This window comes from Osmerus eperlanus, chromosome 7 (assembly GCF_963692335.1).
Source record: "Osmerus eperlanus chromosome 7, fOsmEpe2.1, whole genome shotgun sequence".
In the NCBI taxonomy this organism is placed as follows: Eukaryota; Metazoa; Chordata; class Actinopteri; order Osmeriformes; family Osmeridae; genus Osmerus; species Osmerus eperlanus.
In genome coordinates, this window is record NC_085024.1 from 3000669 (window position 1) to 3018168 (window position 17500).

Sequence of the window (17500 nt, forward strand, 5' to 3'; positions counted from 1 at the left end):
CTTGTTTTTCAGCAACAGAAAAAGACTAGTCACAGATCACTTTCTGCTACCGTGTTGTCTCCCTGAAACGGCTGCTCCGCCGCCCTAACACAGTAATCCTGGAGGCAGTTCCAAGCTGACGGAACAGGAAAAAATGATAAATAAGGATTTTCATTTTTACCCTGTAATGGAAAACTGCACAGCGTTTTCTCTCTTCACTGCATTTACCTTTAATAGAGTTTTAAAAATCCATACAATCTCATTGCCACAATAATTTGTCTCATCAAAAAAAACGTTCTAACATTTTGTCCGTCGGTTGGTTTTGTAGACGGGGTCTTATTTGTCATTTGGACGATTTCCTACACCCCCCCCCCCCCCACACACACACACACACACACACCATTACTAAGTTGACAAGAACTGAACTAAAACAACTGAAATAGGTTTTGTTTGGCAATCACATTTCAAACTATAGGCCCTATCGTTCAAATGTACATGCATTCAACATTAGGACTCAAATGCATTAGCCTATCACTCCACTACTACAGCGGTGGTAGTCTGTTTTACTCTTTCTGGAATCTACCAAATAAAGTTTCTGGAGTCTCAAGCGGAGAACACTAAGTAACATTTTCTTGAGCGAAAGAAACTTCTTTTACTCGGATAGGAGAGATTGAGAACGTCAGTGACGAATGTCTTGCATTAACTTTCTTGTTTAGTTTCCCCCGGAAGCAGTGAAATAACCCTATTAAATCAAGTAGTCACTCGGCCATTTATCTCAATGCAGCTGACTAGTCCCTCAAAGCTAATGGGGTTTAGAATTTGCATGAGGCGAGTTTACCCACAAAGCTTCGCCTAAGAGGATTTCACTTCAGACAGAGAGCTTATTGTCGCACTTGTTCATAGACATGGATTACCGCCGTACTAGCCCATACGAACCCGTTACTCCAAGGAAGGGTCTGCAAGTTCCCCGTCACTGTCGCCGTATAGCTGGTTTATAGTAGGACGTGGGTGAAGTGGCGAGGCTAGGCCTACTCTGGACTTCTGATGCGAAAATCCTGTTTCCCTACCGCACGCAGCCTACTGTTTGAGGGTGTAAGGCAAACGGTGGACACATATTGTATATTCATGACTAAACGTTTACCTGGGGAGAGGCATTATCCGTCTGCCTGTCCAAAAGAATTTGTCAAGAACGGTGAGTGTTCAAAGTGAACCCACGTATTACGTAATAATTCCCCCTCTAGAGTTAGCTATACCCCCTGGGTGGTAAACTTCACTGAAGTCACTCTTTGTAAATATGGAACCTATCATTTCGTTTTATGTATTCCCTCGCCTCGTCTTGCAGCTTCTCATCATAGCAGGATTCCTGCGAGTGTTGTCAACTTAGCTTTCTACATCATTTGAATAAGCCTCTTTCAGCACGGGCCTGTCTGTACTGTTTCATAGTGCGGAAAGCAGCTTTTTCTGCTAAATATAACATGTATCTTCTGAATTAATTCTTTCTTTCATTCTTTCATTTATCAGCAAAGAAGGTGCTTGAAATACGGCTTCATCCGCATTTAAACATTGTTTGATCTCGGACACGTCGATACTTTTTGGGTTTGAATGAAATTCAGCAAAGTATGCTTCAAGTAGGCTATTTGAGGATGACTTCATGGGCTAGTGACATGGGGTGTTTGTACACTGCACTATCCAATCTAGCACGGGTCACTCGTAATAATATTTCCCGAACACAATTTCATTTTGTCAACTCAGTACTATACAGATATATCTGCCATTAGCAGTGTGATCTGTTGCAGACACCAGGGTAGCCTACTTGCAGATTCGAGTTGACAGCAGATATTTTCACCATCAGCACAACGTCGCTGTGAAGCTGTTTGGAAGTTCCAACAAATCGAAGTGAAATCACAGTTGAACGTTTTTACCCTTGAGCTAGTAAAAGGAACTGTCACCCATGTGTGACAGACGCGCGCTGGACGCGTCCCTCTGGCACCCTCTTTACTCCTCTTTTATCTGCTCCGACTCTTCATCTCCGTCGAGAGAGCGTCGCGACTTGCGAGTGAGCCGGTGACAAACACCGCAGTTCCCTGTCTGTCAGCCTCCATCCAGCTGGCGTCAGACTTCACTGACAGGCAGGCATTTGCACAGGCCTTTCTGTGGAGGTTCCAGTACAGCTGGAGCGTGGAGTTTAGTCGAAGCGAATTTAGCCCGTTCTAGTGGAAAAGCGGCTCTGGACTCACTATTAGCTTCCTAGCCCTATCGTATCCATGTCCTTGTTTGGGTATGCAGAGCTTGTATGGTTAGTTTAGCATAACTATTGCTATGGTTGTTTTGTTACTTGTGTTCTTTTGTGGTGCAGTAATTAGCATGGTTAACTTCTGTAATTATGTTAGATCTGGCAGGAGAGCTGTAGCCTACAGCTACACTTCCAGGTCTGTGGCTGATGCTCGCTCAACCCCTCTAGTGAGTGTGTGTGTGCGTGTGTGAGTGGGGGGGGGGGAATTAAACATTTTGTGTTAGCTCAAATAGCATTAGCAAGTTTAGTGTCTCTAGTCTAGCTCCCTGTAGCCTGCCGTTGAGGAAATGTTAGCTTTCAGGTGTGCGCCTGTTCCTCCTCTGCATTAATGAGACACGATTAAACAGAGTCGTCACATCCAACCAGGCGAATCAGTGATCCAGTCACACTGAGGTCCAAGTCCCACTGTTCAGCCTGCACACAAAATGCCCCCCAACTCACTTCATAATTGCCTGTGCCAATAAACTAGCCAGCTGTTCTGGCTGACTGCATCCAGAGTGAGGAAAGTTTCAGGGCATCCTGAAGTTTACAGAGAGAGAGAGACACAGAGAGAGAGGGAGAGAGAGAGAAAAAGAAAGTAAATACTCGTAGGCAGACACTCTGTCACCCTGTAATGGGAAAAGTGTCAGTTTGGTTGAAAGGCTGAGGAAGTTTGTGGTGTTCCTCCATTTTGGAAGAGTGACTCAGGGGGTTGGTTATCCTCAGGTGTGAGGGAAGCCTTGGAGGCTTGATGAAGAGCGACTCAGGGGGTTGGTTATCCTCAGGTGTGAGGAAAGCCTTGGAGGCTTGATGAAGAGCGACTCAGGGGGTTGGTTATCCTCAGGTGTGAGGAAAGCCTTGGAGGCTTGATGAAGAGTGACTCAGGGGGTTGGTTATCCTCAGGTGTGAGGGAAGCCTTGGAGGCTTGATGAAGAGCGACTCAGGGGGTTGGTTATCCTCAGCCTTGGAGGCTTGATGAAGGCCAGCTACCTACTGAGAGTCTGCCCAGGGTCTCGAGCGATGGTCAGCTAGGGACCCTACTACTCAAATAACCATGGTGAGCAGGGCCGCTTTGAAGAGACTCAGAACCTGTAAACTGGATTTATATACAACGACACCATGACGCCCAAACAGAGTGGAAAGAGAGGAACACAATATGCAATGAGAATAGAATACCGTATTTTTTGGAAAATAAGCCGCATTTTTGTATAAACCGCACCTAACCAGAATGGGAGCTTTGTACAATGATACAAAGCAATGCACGAGTATAGGCGATCTGTTGTGTAACACACTTCGAAAACGAAAGTAAGTAAGTGCGTAATGTATGTTTTATATTGCCCGGGAATTATTAGCTAGCATAATACTCGTAGAATGCTACTACCATGTGTAGTACCTAGTGTTACTTGTTAGCCGTCTCATTAGTACATTTTTAAGCCTGTTTTGTTATAAAAACGTTCTATAAGCCGCTTTGAAATATAGGCCTCACCACCACAAGAAAAATGTAAAATCGGGATATAAACCGCGGCTTTATTTCCAAAGAATACGGTAATGCATTTGTGTGTGTGTGTGTATGTTTAAGTGTGTGTGTATGTTTACGTGTGTGTGTTTACGTGGTTGTGTGTGTACATGTTGGGGGTATTGTGTGCCATGATCTGCCATCGGCTCAGAGCCAGGTTGAAATCAATCTTTTCGCAAACCTAGTGAATTAAAGTGTGCATGTGCCAAATTTCTGCCCTGTAGTTTCTGCCAACGTGATCGTTGCAGTTTTCTGTCAACAATCAGTAGATCGTTGTTGCAGGAACATGACTCTGACTGAACTAAAGGCCGATTTATACTACTCCGACTCCGTTACGGACAGACAGACGGACAGAGTCGGACGGATTTGTTGAATTTATAGTACTCCGAAGGCTGTGGGTGCTGAAAACACTTCACCGCCAGAAAAGTAGGTGGAGCAATGTTTGAGCAGCCTGCCACATGACGTCTTTGTGTGTGGAACCAATTGCGGACAAATCATAGCCAAGGGATATCCGTAAAATGACGGACTAGCGGACGGAAAGTCAGGAAAATCAGGAGGTGCAGGTAGAGCTCTCTGAGGGGCTCGGAGAGGGCGTTCCTCATTGGAGAGGGCGTTCCCTGTGTCCGTCTCCGTCAAAAAGGGAGTAGTATAATTCGGCCTTTAGCCACACACTTTCTACCGAAACAAACCAAAGTAGCACAGATGATGAAACAGCTGATTGTGGATGACATTTAAATGTCACATGTTGTACGAAACCGTTGGCCGTTCTGATTCAAACCAGACACACAGGGCAGCAGGCGTTAAAACACACGTGTCAGCATGTTTTCTGGTGCTAAAGGGACAACCAAGGACGTGCTGATGCAGCACATGCTAACAGAAACCAATAAACTTTTGAGTGCCGGCTTATGATTGTGACATAATGACTCCCATTGTGAAGCAATTGTTTGCGATAGCAGTTCACGGCTGATACAAATGACGGTACCTGAGACATGTTGATTGTCTCATTTAAACATCATCGGTTCTGTTTGTGTGGCGCATCTATTCTGTATGGCTGCAGGAAGCACTAGCACTCACACAGATTATGGTAAAGTATGTTCATTGTTTAGCACTTGCACAGAATGCTAAAGCACATGTATCGTGTAGCTATGGCGCTAACACAGATAATGCTAAAGCACATGTATCGTGTAGCTATGGCGCTAACACAGATAATGCGGTAACACTTTATAATAAGTCAACGCTTTTTGGCATTTACAAAGTGTTGACTAATAGTTAGTTAATCCTTTATAAAACATTTTGAAACATTAACAATACATTATTAAATAGTTAATAAGCTTATTATTAAATGCTATGTTAATCATTAATAAACACTGTTAAACATTATGGATTTGATTCATAATACAATTCATAAGGTGTTTGATAACTGCATTACCATACTTTATAGACAGCTTGTTAATATAGTTGCAAACCTGTAGTTTATAATCTGTTAATGGTACATGAGCTGGTATAGAAAGCATTAGCAAATGGTGAACAAACCATTTACATTACCTTTACAAAGCATGAGTAAATAACTAACAACATATTTACTTATGTCTTTAATTAATGTATGCCAAGTCGAATACATGATGTACACTAATACTTAGCAGATGTCTTAACAACTATTTTATAAACACTTACTAATGATGCAACTTGTGATTAGTAATGCAAGTTATAAAGCATTTACTAACTGTTAGTTAAGGCTTTTGTGTTATTTATTAAGGTGTTCTTGTCCATTCTCAAACCTCACATTCACAAAGGTATCATAACAACTATTTTATAAACACTTACTAATGATGCAACTTGTGATTAGTAATGCAAGTTATAAAGCATTTACTAACTGTTAGTTAAGGCTTTTGCGTGACCTAATCTAAAGTGTGAACTATCTATGCCTCATTAAACATTTATAAGTTATTTATTAAGGTATTCTTGTCCATTCTCGAACCTCACATTCACAAAGGCTGAACATAGGTTTCTCAAAAGGAAACAGACACAACACAATGTGATACACAAAATTACTATTTTATTGAAGTAATGACAGGCATGTGTCTTACTAACTACAGTACTTAGTTAGCTCTACTAGCCGAGAGTGACAGCGGTCGATACGTTATAACCTCAGTTTGATATTTCCCGGCATGACCGAACGGTCGAGGTTAGTAAGTTGTTTATTATATGGCATTGTTAGCTCTTTTCATTTAAAACCGTCGTTTTGTTCAGCTCTACTCAAGTCTTCACACGGTGTGTTTCAGGTGTTAGCACCTACAGTACTGTACCTAGCAACCAATCTGAAATCTGAGCAACCAAACCTAGCAATCTGCCTAGCGCTTGTCGTTTAAATCTCTGTGTTCACGCTTTTCTGCTCTTTTAGGAAGTTAAGAATTTCCTCGTCGCTGTTGATGTCTTCATTGTCATCTGGATAGTAAAACTCCTCGATCTCGCTCATTTTGAAGATGACATCAGCGGAGGGCAATAAGAATACGTAGCGTTATCAGACCGCAGGTCAATACGCGCATAGAATATAAAGACTTAATACGCGGCTGGCATGACTACCCATTAGCCAATCAGAACGCTCGTACTGTTGTTGCAATTGAACCAATATGCTGTTCTTATTGGATCAGAAGACGTTCTCAAAAGAGTTGTTGATATGTTGCCTTGGAGATGTAGTGACGTCACCAGTACAAGTGCAGCTGATTGCTCTGACAAGATGGCGTCTGCTCCAGATTCGCAGTGTTTGATTTGGGATCTTCCCACATATTGTTGTAGCGTTAGTATATAAGAAACCAAATGTTTACTCTTCGACAGGTCAGGAAACGCTTTGTCGCCTCAATTTGTTAAAACGATTTGTTTGTTTGTAACCCTCGACCTACGGTCTCGGTTAACAAACGTTTTAACAAATCTCTGCTTTCAAAGGCGTTTGCAGACCTGTCGAGGAGTAGCTAGCTAAACATTTGCAGTTTATTACAGCCATTTTTTGAAAATAAAATACAGTTTTGGGTAACCAACTTTTATACCAATTCTACTGTATTGCTTCTTAATGGAAATAAAATACTATTTTATTACCCAGGTAAATAAATTAACAGCTATTTCTTCTAAAAAACAAAAACACAACATCTATAGGCCTATAGTCTTTCTATAAATGCTTAATAAGGCATAAATAGTTCACACTTTAGATTAGGTCACGCAAAAGCCTTAACTAACAGTTAGTAAATGCTTTATAACTTGCATTACTAATCAGAAGTTGCATCATTAGTAAGTCTTTATAAAATAGTTGTTAAGATATCTGCAAAGCATAGTGTACATCCTGTATTCGACTTGGCATACATTAATTAAAGACGAGAGATTAAAGATTAAGTAAATATGTTGTTAGTTATTTACTCATGCTTTATAAAGGTAATGTAAATGGTTTGTTCGGGTTAGGGTTCACCATTTGCTAATGCTTTCTATACCAGCTCATGTTAACACCTTTTAAACTACTGGTTTGCAACTATATTAACAAGCTGTCTATAAAGTATGATAATGCAGTTATCAAACACCTTATTAATTGTATTATGAATAAAATACATACTTTTTAACAGTGTTTATTAATGATCAACATAGTGTTTAATAATAAGCGTATTAACTATTTAATAATGTATTGTTAATGTTTCAAAATGTTTTATAAAGGATTAACTAACTATTAGTTAACACTTTGTAAATGCCAAAAAGCGTTGACTTATTATAAAGTGTTACCGATAATGCTAAAGCACATGTATCGTGTAGCTATGGCGCTAACACAGATAATGCTAAAGCACATGTATCGTGTAGCTATGGCGCTAACACAGATAATGCTAAAGCACATGTATCGTGTAGCTATGGCCCATGGCATAAACGGCAGTGTGGGCGCTTGCCTCTGTCCGACAGTGTTGGCTCTTGATCTCCCCTGTAAGTCTGTGAGTGTGAGTGTGTGTGTGTCCTGTGCTATCCGGCATCATTTAAAACATATAATGTAGCTGCTACATTGTAGCATATAGGGTATATTATTATTTGTAACTTTTTCATGCATTAGCATCATTAGTTAATCCTCCTAAGTACTTCCCTACCTCACCTGCCACTCCTACCCCCCCCCCCTCCCACACACACACACACACACACACACACACACACACACACACACACCACATCTTTCTCATCACTGTCTCCAACAGCAACCAGGAACCTGCACACTTCGGCTTTGAGGTGCCTCTATCCTATTATTAACACTCTCTAAGTGTGTCAGTGTATATGAGATACATATGTGGGTACGTGGGTGGGTGAAGTATGTGTGTGTGATGAGCAACACTATGTCAGACCCCCTAGATGCAACCCGCTCCCTGGCTCTCCTTAGCAGGCACGTGTCCAGGATCCAAACTCCCAGGCTGGACCCCCCAGCCCCTCCAGACATCCTCGTTAGAGAGCCAAACTGCCTTGTCCAGGACCCCTAGTCTGCCCCAGAGGACTGTGACAATCACAAGCACTCCATCACCCTCTTAACTGATCTAATCTCCAAACAAATGTGATTTGCAACAGTCAGTTAGCTGTTATAGGGGAGAACAGACGGAGCCTGAAACCCCCCAGACCACCCCGCCCCCCCTCAGCTTGCCATGGCGACGGAGCGGAAACGGCAACGGCTGTTTTGGACGCCAGGGTGCAAGTCGAGGAGTCTCCGGGCTCAAATGACTGTAAACAGGATGTGATGGTAACACCATTTGCGGAGCTAAGTGTCAGGGAGCAGTTATGGCGTTATTTAGAGCTCCATAAAGAGCCCAGGCTATTGATTTGAGAGCAGCCTGGTCGCCACGGTTATTCTCGCCGTCGTCACTCTCATTAAACTGATGGACGGGGCTCGCGGTGGCCTGTCCTCCCTGCCTCTGTTTCTCTCTCCTTCCTCTCTCTCTCTCTCTGTCTCTCTCTCTCTCTGTCTCTCTCTCACTCTCCCTCCTCTCTCTCTCTCTCTCTCTCTCTCTCTCTCTCTCTCTCTCTCTCTCTCTCTCTCTCTCCCTCCTCTCTCTCTATTATTGCCTCTATTATCTTCTTTGTTCAGCTCTGTTTTTCTCCTTTCCTTCCTCTCTGTCTCTCTGAGTGGCTGAAGCTCCATCCATCTACCTGTGTCTCTCCTCCTCAACCTGTCTCTCCATCCATCTACCTGTGTCTCTCCTCCTCAACCTGTCTCTCCATCCATCTACCTGTGTCTCTCCTCCTCAACCTGTCTCTCCATCCATCTACCTGTGTCTCTCCTCCTCAACCTGTCTCTCCATCCATCTACCTGTGTCTCTCCTCCTCCACCTGTCTCTCCATCCATCTACCTGTGTCTCTCCTCCTCAACCTGTCTCTCCACCCATCTACCTGTGTCTCCTCCTCAAACTGTCTCTCCATCCATCTACCTGTGTATCTCCTCCTCAACCTGTCTCTCCATCCATCTACCTGTGTCTCTCCTCCTCAACCTGTCTCTCCATCCATCTACCTGTGTCTCTCCTCCTCAACCTGTCTCTCCATCCATCTACCTGTGTCTCTCCTCCTCAACCTGTCTCTCCATCCATCTACCTGTGTCTCTCCTCCTCAACCTGTCTCTCCATCCATCTACCTGTGTCTCTCCTCCACCTGTCTCTCCATCCATCTACCTGTGTCTCTCCTCCTCAACCTGTCTCTCCCCCTGTCTTGATCCTGCCTTTTTCTCGTGGTCTTGTGTCAACCCTTTGTCTTCCTGTCTCTCTCATCCTAAACCTGTCTAATGCCTTGTCTGTCTACCTTTCTCTAATCCTTTGGCCAACACTTTCTGTAGCTGTCTCTCATCCTAAACCTGTCTCTCTCTCATCCTAAACCTGTCTCTCTCTCATCCTAAACCGGTCTCTCACTCATCCTAAACCTGTCTCTCTCTCATCCTTAACCTGTCTAATACCTCATCTCTCTACCTGTCTCTCATCATTTGCCCAATCCGTTCTCTATCTGTCTCTCATCTTGCAATCCAACCCAATCTCCACCCCATGAGAACCTAACTAGCTTCCGATTTTCATCCTTTAAGCACATCAAATAAGAGAATGATGATCCCAACATATACTGAAGTTGTTGTTAATGCAGACGGTAAATTATTTATTGTGTTCAAACCCTGTCTGGTTGTGTGATTCCTCTGAGGAACAGGATCTGGGAGACTTAACCAGACTGCTGTGATGGCAGCTAGCCAGACCAGCATACTGAGAGTGTGCAACTTGCTGCTGTGGGCATGCTTAGGCTGACACACACACATGCACTCACACGTAATGTCATACAAACACACACACACATGAATGCACACACACAATACTATCTGACACATACTCTCACACACAAAAACACCTCCCCCATTACACACACACACACATACAATTTCCCACAGACACACACACACACAGAATGTCTTGTGCAAAATTCCATCTCCTCTGCTGAAAACGATATGGTCTGACTCGCTCCACAAATCTCCCAAATAATCTCTGACCTGGGAGCATCGGCCCGGAGGAGATTCTGCTTCTAGAAACTTCTGGCTGCCAGCCGTCCCCACGATGACACTGGGCACGTGCAAAGCCACGAAGGTTCTGACGATCACGCCTGCTGGGGCGACATGGTCCGCTCGCTTCCGACACTCTCTGAGCTCCAAGCTCCGATCAGTCGGTATGTGGCGTTTGTTGCGTGCTTCACTAGAGTCAGATCGTAGACTGCAGACACGGGTGTTAGAACACACTGCGTAATGACTCGCGGGTCATTACGTTCCGATTATGGATGAATTTCCTGTGCGAACAGAGCATTATACTCACGGCAGTGGCTTGTTTTGTTCAAGTGCAGACGTGTAGGTGTGGAGATTTAGAAAGGACACGGTGCGGACAAAACGGTCTGAGGTTTTAGTGGGGGGGTGGGTGAGGGGGGGGGGGGTGTGGGGGGTGAGGGTGTGTGTGTGTGTGGGGGGGGTGAGGGTGGTGAGGGGGGGGGGTGTGTGTGTGGGGGGGGGTGTAGGGATGTGTTTGTGTGGGTGTGGGGGGGTGAGGGTGTGTGTGGGGGGGGTGTAGGGATGTGTTTGTGTGGGTGTGGGGGGGGTGAGGGTGTGTGTGGGGGGGGTGTAGGGGTGTGTTTGTGTGGGTGTGGGGGGGGTGAGGGTGTGTGTGGGGGGGTGTAGGGGTGTGTTTGTGTGGGTGTGGGGGGGGTGAGGGTGTGTGTGGGGGGGGTGTAGGGGTGTGTTTGTGTGGGTGTGGGGGGGGTGAGGGTGTGTGTGGGGGGGTGTAGGGGTGTGTTTGTGTGGGTGTGGGGGGGGTGAGGGTGTGTGTGGGGGGGGTGTAGGGGTGTGTTTGTGTGGGTGTGGGGGGGGCTGCCAGAGAAAGACCCCCCATCGATGTCTGGTCATGTTCAGAAAGCCGTTTTAGAAGGAGTCATCCCAGACACAGGACTATGGTATCACACAGGCCCAGTGGAGGCCGTGCATCACGCCTAGGCCTTCAGTCACGTCATACTTGGTCCTACCTAAATTAATACACCTCATAATAGCATCAATATGACACCACGGCTCGAGAATCCATACAGAATCACTCTTACACATTACATCACCTTAATATAGGCTAGTCAAGCAACACTTAATTTCCAGAGCATTTTAAATCAATAAGCTCGCATTCACAATTAAGAGTAGGAAACTAAGATAACGGATACTGTCAAAACTAAAAAAATGAAAGAAGATTTTAAGAGATGACTTAACAAAGTTTGTCCACCAAAGTCCACCAAAAGTATGTGGTAACACTTTAGAATAATGGTCCGTTGTTAACGAGTAGCTATGCAGGAAGTAATAGGTAGTCCTACATTAACACCAAACTTAATACTATTAACTAATATGGAATCAAGATGAACTAAGCAGTAAGTAATAGCAAATTTAGTACAAAGGTAGTTCCTTGGTAGGTATTTGATTATTACTAAATAAATATATCCTCATTGAGAACTACTTGTGAACTTTGTGACCAATTAAGTAAAAATAACCAATTAATTACTAATCACAAAAGTAACATGTCTAAAAAGTGAACAATTGTGGTTTTGTTACTCTTAACATGGTTATAACATTTCAGAATGTGCCTCAAATGAGTTCTTGTTGGAAACCAGTTTATTAATATTATATCCCCCCAAATACATTAGCTACAGGTTGAGATTGTGACTAGTACTCTTACCAAAGGATGGACGTATGTTCTCGGTTTATTTCAATCTTAAACATATAATAATTCAAATAATTATCATTTGTTTAAAAATGGTAACAATTAGGAAGTGAAGTGAGTTCTTTCAGGCTCTCACGAGTGCTTATCCAATCACAGGTCGCGTACATGTCAAGTTCAGCGTAAGGCCTTCTAGCTGGCCTTGGTGTTGCAGACTCGAGATATGATTGGCTATCGAAATAGACCGTCTCCGTTCACTTACAGCGCACGGGAGCCTGCTCTGTTGATTCTGAAGGCCTCAGGCAGATTTCATAGAACCTGACAACACAAGCTAGCTGAATTATGATTGGATAAAAAGTCTACCATCAACCGAGTGGATATAATATGACATGAAGAGAACAGACTACAGAGAATATTTGTTGGTATTTATGTCATGTGTGTATTTATTGAATGACATTAAGATGGGGGGAAATTATGAATAAAAATTATATAACCGCAATTTTTTTTATAATTGTATATACATATTTTTTGAGTATGCACCCCTGCCCCTTAATCTGCCCCCTCACCCTTCCCCCCTCACCCTTCCCCCCTCACCCTGCCCCCTCACCCTGCCCTGCCCCCTCACCCTTCCCCCCTCACCCCTGCCCTGCCCCCTCACGCTGCCCCCTCACCCTGCCCCCTCACCCTGCCCCCTCCACCTCACCCCTGCCCCCTCACCCCTGCCCTGCCCCCTCACCCTGCCCCCTCACCCTGCCTCCTCACCCTGCCTCCTCACCCTGCCCTGCCCCTTCACCCTGCCTCCTCACCCTGCCCCCTCACCCCTCACCCTGCCCCCTCCCCCTCACCCCTGCCCTGCCCCCTCACCCTGCCCCCTCACCATGCCTCCTCACTCTGCCTCCTCACCCTGCCTCCTCACCCTGCCTCCTCACCCTGCCCCCTCACTCTGCCCCCTCGTCTCAGAAGTCCATATCCGCGTGTGTACCCACGCTTACATTGATGAAGCGAAATCTACTCTTGACTCAAATCATGTTTCTTCTACTTTTCACAAAGACAATCACATCCCGTGTCTCGTGGAGACCAGACCACCCAGACCTCACCAGGACGGAAGAGACGGCGTCAAGGGTCCTTACCGTCGCGTGTCACTTCCTGGCAGACACGGCGATGATGACGACGAGGAGGGCGAGGAGGAAGGCTCCAGCCGCCAGCATGTAGCATTTCCTCTTCCGTAGCTGTCTCTGTCAGGAACACACACACACAGGCAGACGCACAGGTACGCACACACACACACACACACAGGCAGACGCACAGGTACGCACACACACACACACACACACACAGGCAGACGCACAGGTACGCACACACACACACACACACAGGCAGACGCACAGGTACGCACACACAGACACACACACACACACAGGCAGACGCACAGGTACGCACACACAGACACACACACACACACACACACACAGGCAGACGCACAGGTACGCACACACACACACAGACACACAGGTACGCACACACACAGGCAGACGCACAGGTACGCACACACAGGTACGCACACACAGACACACACACACAGAGTGTAAGGTGAAAATATGATACAAACACCACACACTAAATACAATATGATCTTATTTGGGGCCGTTTATGATGCTGTTGTGTCGCGCTAGCGATATCAAGCGTAATTCTTTTATTATTGAGTTTTGACTGGATTTCAGTGGAGAGTATCTCCTCATCCTGCTACTTGTCGATATACAGGTGTCTGCTTGACAGTGATTCATCCACCTCTTGTCTAATGTTGCCCTGCGGCGGCATTTGGACTTGTTAGAACTCTTCAAACAGTCTCTCCTCGGGCAGGTCAGGGTCACAGGTCTCATGTCTGAAACCCTCCATGTTCGCGTAAATAAAAAGACCAACAAAATGAATGGAAAAAGAAAAGCCTGAACTATAGTGGGAAAATAAACACTAGAGTGGGAAGAGTGCTGGGCTGGGTGTTGGTGTGTTTAGAAGTGTGTGTGTGTGTGGGGGTTTGGAAATGGAGGGCGGGGGGGTGTTTATAGACCAACAAAATGAATGGAAAAAGAAAAGCCTGAACTATAGTGGGAAAATAAACACTAGAGTGGGAAGAGTGCTGGGCTGGGTGTTGGTGTGTTTAGAAGTGTGTGTGTGTGTGGGGGTTTGGAAATGGAGGGCGGGGGGGTGTTTATATATTTGTCTTGTCTCCCTAGGCGGTGGCGATGTGTCGGAGCAAGAGGAGAGCACGGAATCGATGTTGTTTTGAAACGCTTTTTCTCCCTCTGTTTTCTTTCAGTTTTTCCGCTACAAAGGCGGAGAGAGAGTGGCGGCGTTAGGGTAGAGCCCAGCCCGGAGTCTTTAAATCCTGACTCGCTTCAAAGCACGGAGCAAGCAATTCATCTCCTTATCTGAGACTAGAAACAGGCTTTCTATGTGGAAAGAGAGAAAGAGAGAAAGAGAGAGAGAGTAAGGAGAGAGGGGGTAGACGGGGGGGGGTGAGGAAAGGGGGAAAAAAATGCTGTCGAGTAATTTTCCGTTTAAACGTTCCACTCCACAACAATTTGCATAAGCAGCCTTGCGTCTGTGATAAGAAGATTGGTAATTTTCAAAGGCTCTGTGGGGATTGAGAATTAAAAGCCTTTCTGTGCTATCTCCTCTCTTGCAGCTGGCCACCACATATTCCTCTGCTCCTCTCACACGCTTCCACCTCAACTCAGCCTTAGAAACTTTCTCTCCCATCCTCTCCCTCGCCCTCTCTCCCATCATCTCCCTTCCTCCCTCGCCCTCTGTGCTCACTACTCTGACAGTGCAGAGATTCACTCTCCTTCCCTTCATTCTTTCTCTCTCTCTCTCCCTCTCTCCCCCTCTGCTGACTGCTCTGACAGTGAAGCGCTTCACTCATCATCCGCCTTCTCTCTCTCTTTCCCCCTCTCCCTGCCTGCCTGCCTCCTCTCTCTCCCTCCCACTGGCGCTCTCATGCTCCCTCTCCCTACCTGCCTCCTCTCTCTTCTCCCTCCCTCCCTGCCTCCTCTCTCTTCTCCCTCCCCCCCTGCCTCCTCTCTCTTCTCCCTCCCTCCCTGCCTCCTCTCTCTTCTCCCTCCCTCCCTCCCTGCCTCCTCTCTCTCCCTCCGTTTCCCTCCAGCTCCACCGTTATTTCGTAAATAAAACGGGGGAAATAAATAAGGTGGAGGGGAGGGAATAAAGGCTTTAGGATAACAAAGGGAGTGTGCTGTATTTTTAAACTGGAACCTTGAAGAGGAATGGAGGGCTGGAGGAGGAGGGAGGGAGGTGTGTAGGAGAGGGAGGGATACACAGTCAAAGACCGGGAACAGCGGCAGACTCAGGGAGTTGAAGGAGAATGGCTCTTATCGCTGGTGTCTTAATCCCCCGGGGAAGGTGAGTATTGTGGTGGCGGTTCACCGCCCCACAGCTGGGTGCTCCGTGGGGCCCCGTGGCCTCCCAGAGCCTTAGCCGAGGGGGATAAGATCTCTCTTCCTGCCTGCTTTGTTCAGTCATGAGGAAGAAAAAGTGGACACGTGTGGGCCAATCACTAGGTGGTCTGTGATGGTCCCACTCTGCCTCTCTCTGTCTGTCTTTTTGTGCTTTATTGGCACTCACTCTGACCATATCTCTCTCTCTCCTGTCTATCATCTTTTTCTCTCCCCCCCTCTCTCTCTTTCCCTGTCTGTCTCCTTTCTCTTTCTCTCCTGTCTCTCTCTGTCCTCTCTCTCCCTCCTCTCTCTTTCTCTCCTGTCTCTCTGTCCTCTCTCTCCCTCCTCTCTCTTTCTTTCCTGTCTCTGTCCTCTCTCTCTCTCTCTCTCTCTCTCTCCTGTCTCTCTCTGTCCTCTCTCCCTCCTCTCCCTCTCTTCTCTCTCTCTCCCTCCTATCTCTCCCATTCCTCTCTCCTGTCTCTCTCCCTGTTCCCTCTCTCTCGCATCTCTCTTTGTCTTTTACTCCCTCATCTTCATCTCCGTCCCTCCAACTCATTATCCTTGTCAGGATTCAGGTCTGCAGTTCAGTTGAAGGACCGGTTGTGGGAGCAGAATGAAACACAGGATGATTGATGTTAGAATTCAAATCAACCTAGCATCTCCTGGGTTCACAGAGAGGATGTGGCCGACTCTGAGATACCGAGAAGTGGGGAGAGATACCTGGAACTGACACATACCTAGAACTGATATACACCTAGAACTGAGAGATACCTGGAACTGAGATACACCTAGAACTGAGATACACCTAGAACTGAGATACACCTGGAACTGAGATACACCTAGAACTGAGATACACCTAGAACTGAGATACACCTACAACTGAGATACACCTGGAACTGAGATACACCTAGAACTGAGATACACCTAGAACTGATATACACCTAGAACTGAGATACACCTACAACTGAGAGATACCTGGAACTGAGATACACCTAGAACTGAGATACACCTAGAACTGAGATACACCTGGAACTGAGATATACCTAGAACTGAGATACACCTGGAACTGAGATACACCTAGAACTGAGAGATACCTAGAACTGAGAGATACCTAGAACTGGGAGATACCTAGAACTGAGATACTGACCCGATGTTAGTTTCCTCAAGGATCACAATGACTCTTGCTCAGAGACTTGTTGCTCTTGTGGTTAGTGGTAACTGTTTTAAATTTTTTGTACTCGCTGTGATATATTGTTTTTATTATTGTTGCTTGTTTTTTCCACAGGTACACTTGCACGTATAGCGGTTCATGTTGTTTAATTGTAACTTGTTTAACTACATGCTCTTATGGTTCTTCCCTTTGGCACTTACTTTGGTTGTTCACAATGTGTGCTTCATGTTTTGGCTACTCGCAATGTTTTGTGGCTATGTTGTTGTTATGATCAGTGACCTATGCACTTTGTAAAGCTCTCTCTTGGAAGTCGCTTTGGATAAAAGCGTCTGCTAAATGAATAAATGTAAATGTAAATGTAGATACACCTGGAACTGAGAGATACCTAGAACTGAGATACACCTAGAACTGAGAGATACCTAGAACTGAGATACACCTGGAACTGAGAGATACCTAGAACTGAGATACACCTAGAACTGAGAGATACCTAGAACTGAGATACACCTAGAACTGAGAGATACCTTGAACTGAGATACACCTAGAACTGAGAGATACCTAGAACTGAGATACACCTGGAACTGAGAGATACCTAGAACTGAGATACACCTGGAACTAAGAGATACCTAGAACTGAGATACACCTAGAACTGAGATACACCTAGAACTAAGAGATACCGAGAAGTGTGGAGAGATATCTAGGATTGGGAGAGATATCTGGGACTGGAGAGATATCTGGGACTGCCTGACTACGTGAGGTTCAGGGGTTCACCTCCTGTGGACTGTGTGGTTCATCTGTGTGGTTCATCTGTGTGGTTCATCTGTGTGGTTCATGTCTGCCTCGGGCAGGAGGTCCCACAGTTGTGGCCTCCCAAGATGAGACTACACTTCTCTCCTTGTTCACAAACTCATC

General features: G+C 45.6%; 1 protein-coding gene across 1 annotated transcript in view; it reads right to left on the bottom strand.

Annotated features, from left to right (window-relative positions):
* Positions 1 to 13082: 13082 nt before the first annotated feature.
* tsnare1 (T-SNARE Domain Containing 1) overlaps positions 13083 to 17500 on the bottom strand; it is a 98589-nt gene continuing 94171 nt past the window's right edge. The window contains exon 11 of the mRNA XM_062466525.1: positions 13083 to 13206. Coding sequence (XP_062322509.1) covers positions 13111 to 13206 — 96 coding nt within the window. The 3' untranslated portion in view covers positions 13083 to 13110. The remainder of the gene's footprint in view (positions 13207 to 17500) is intronic.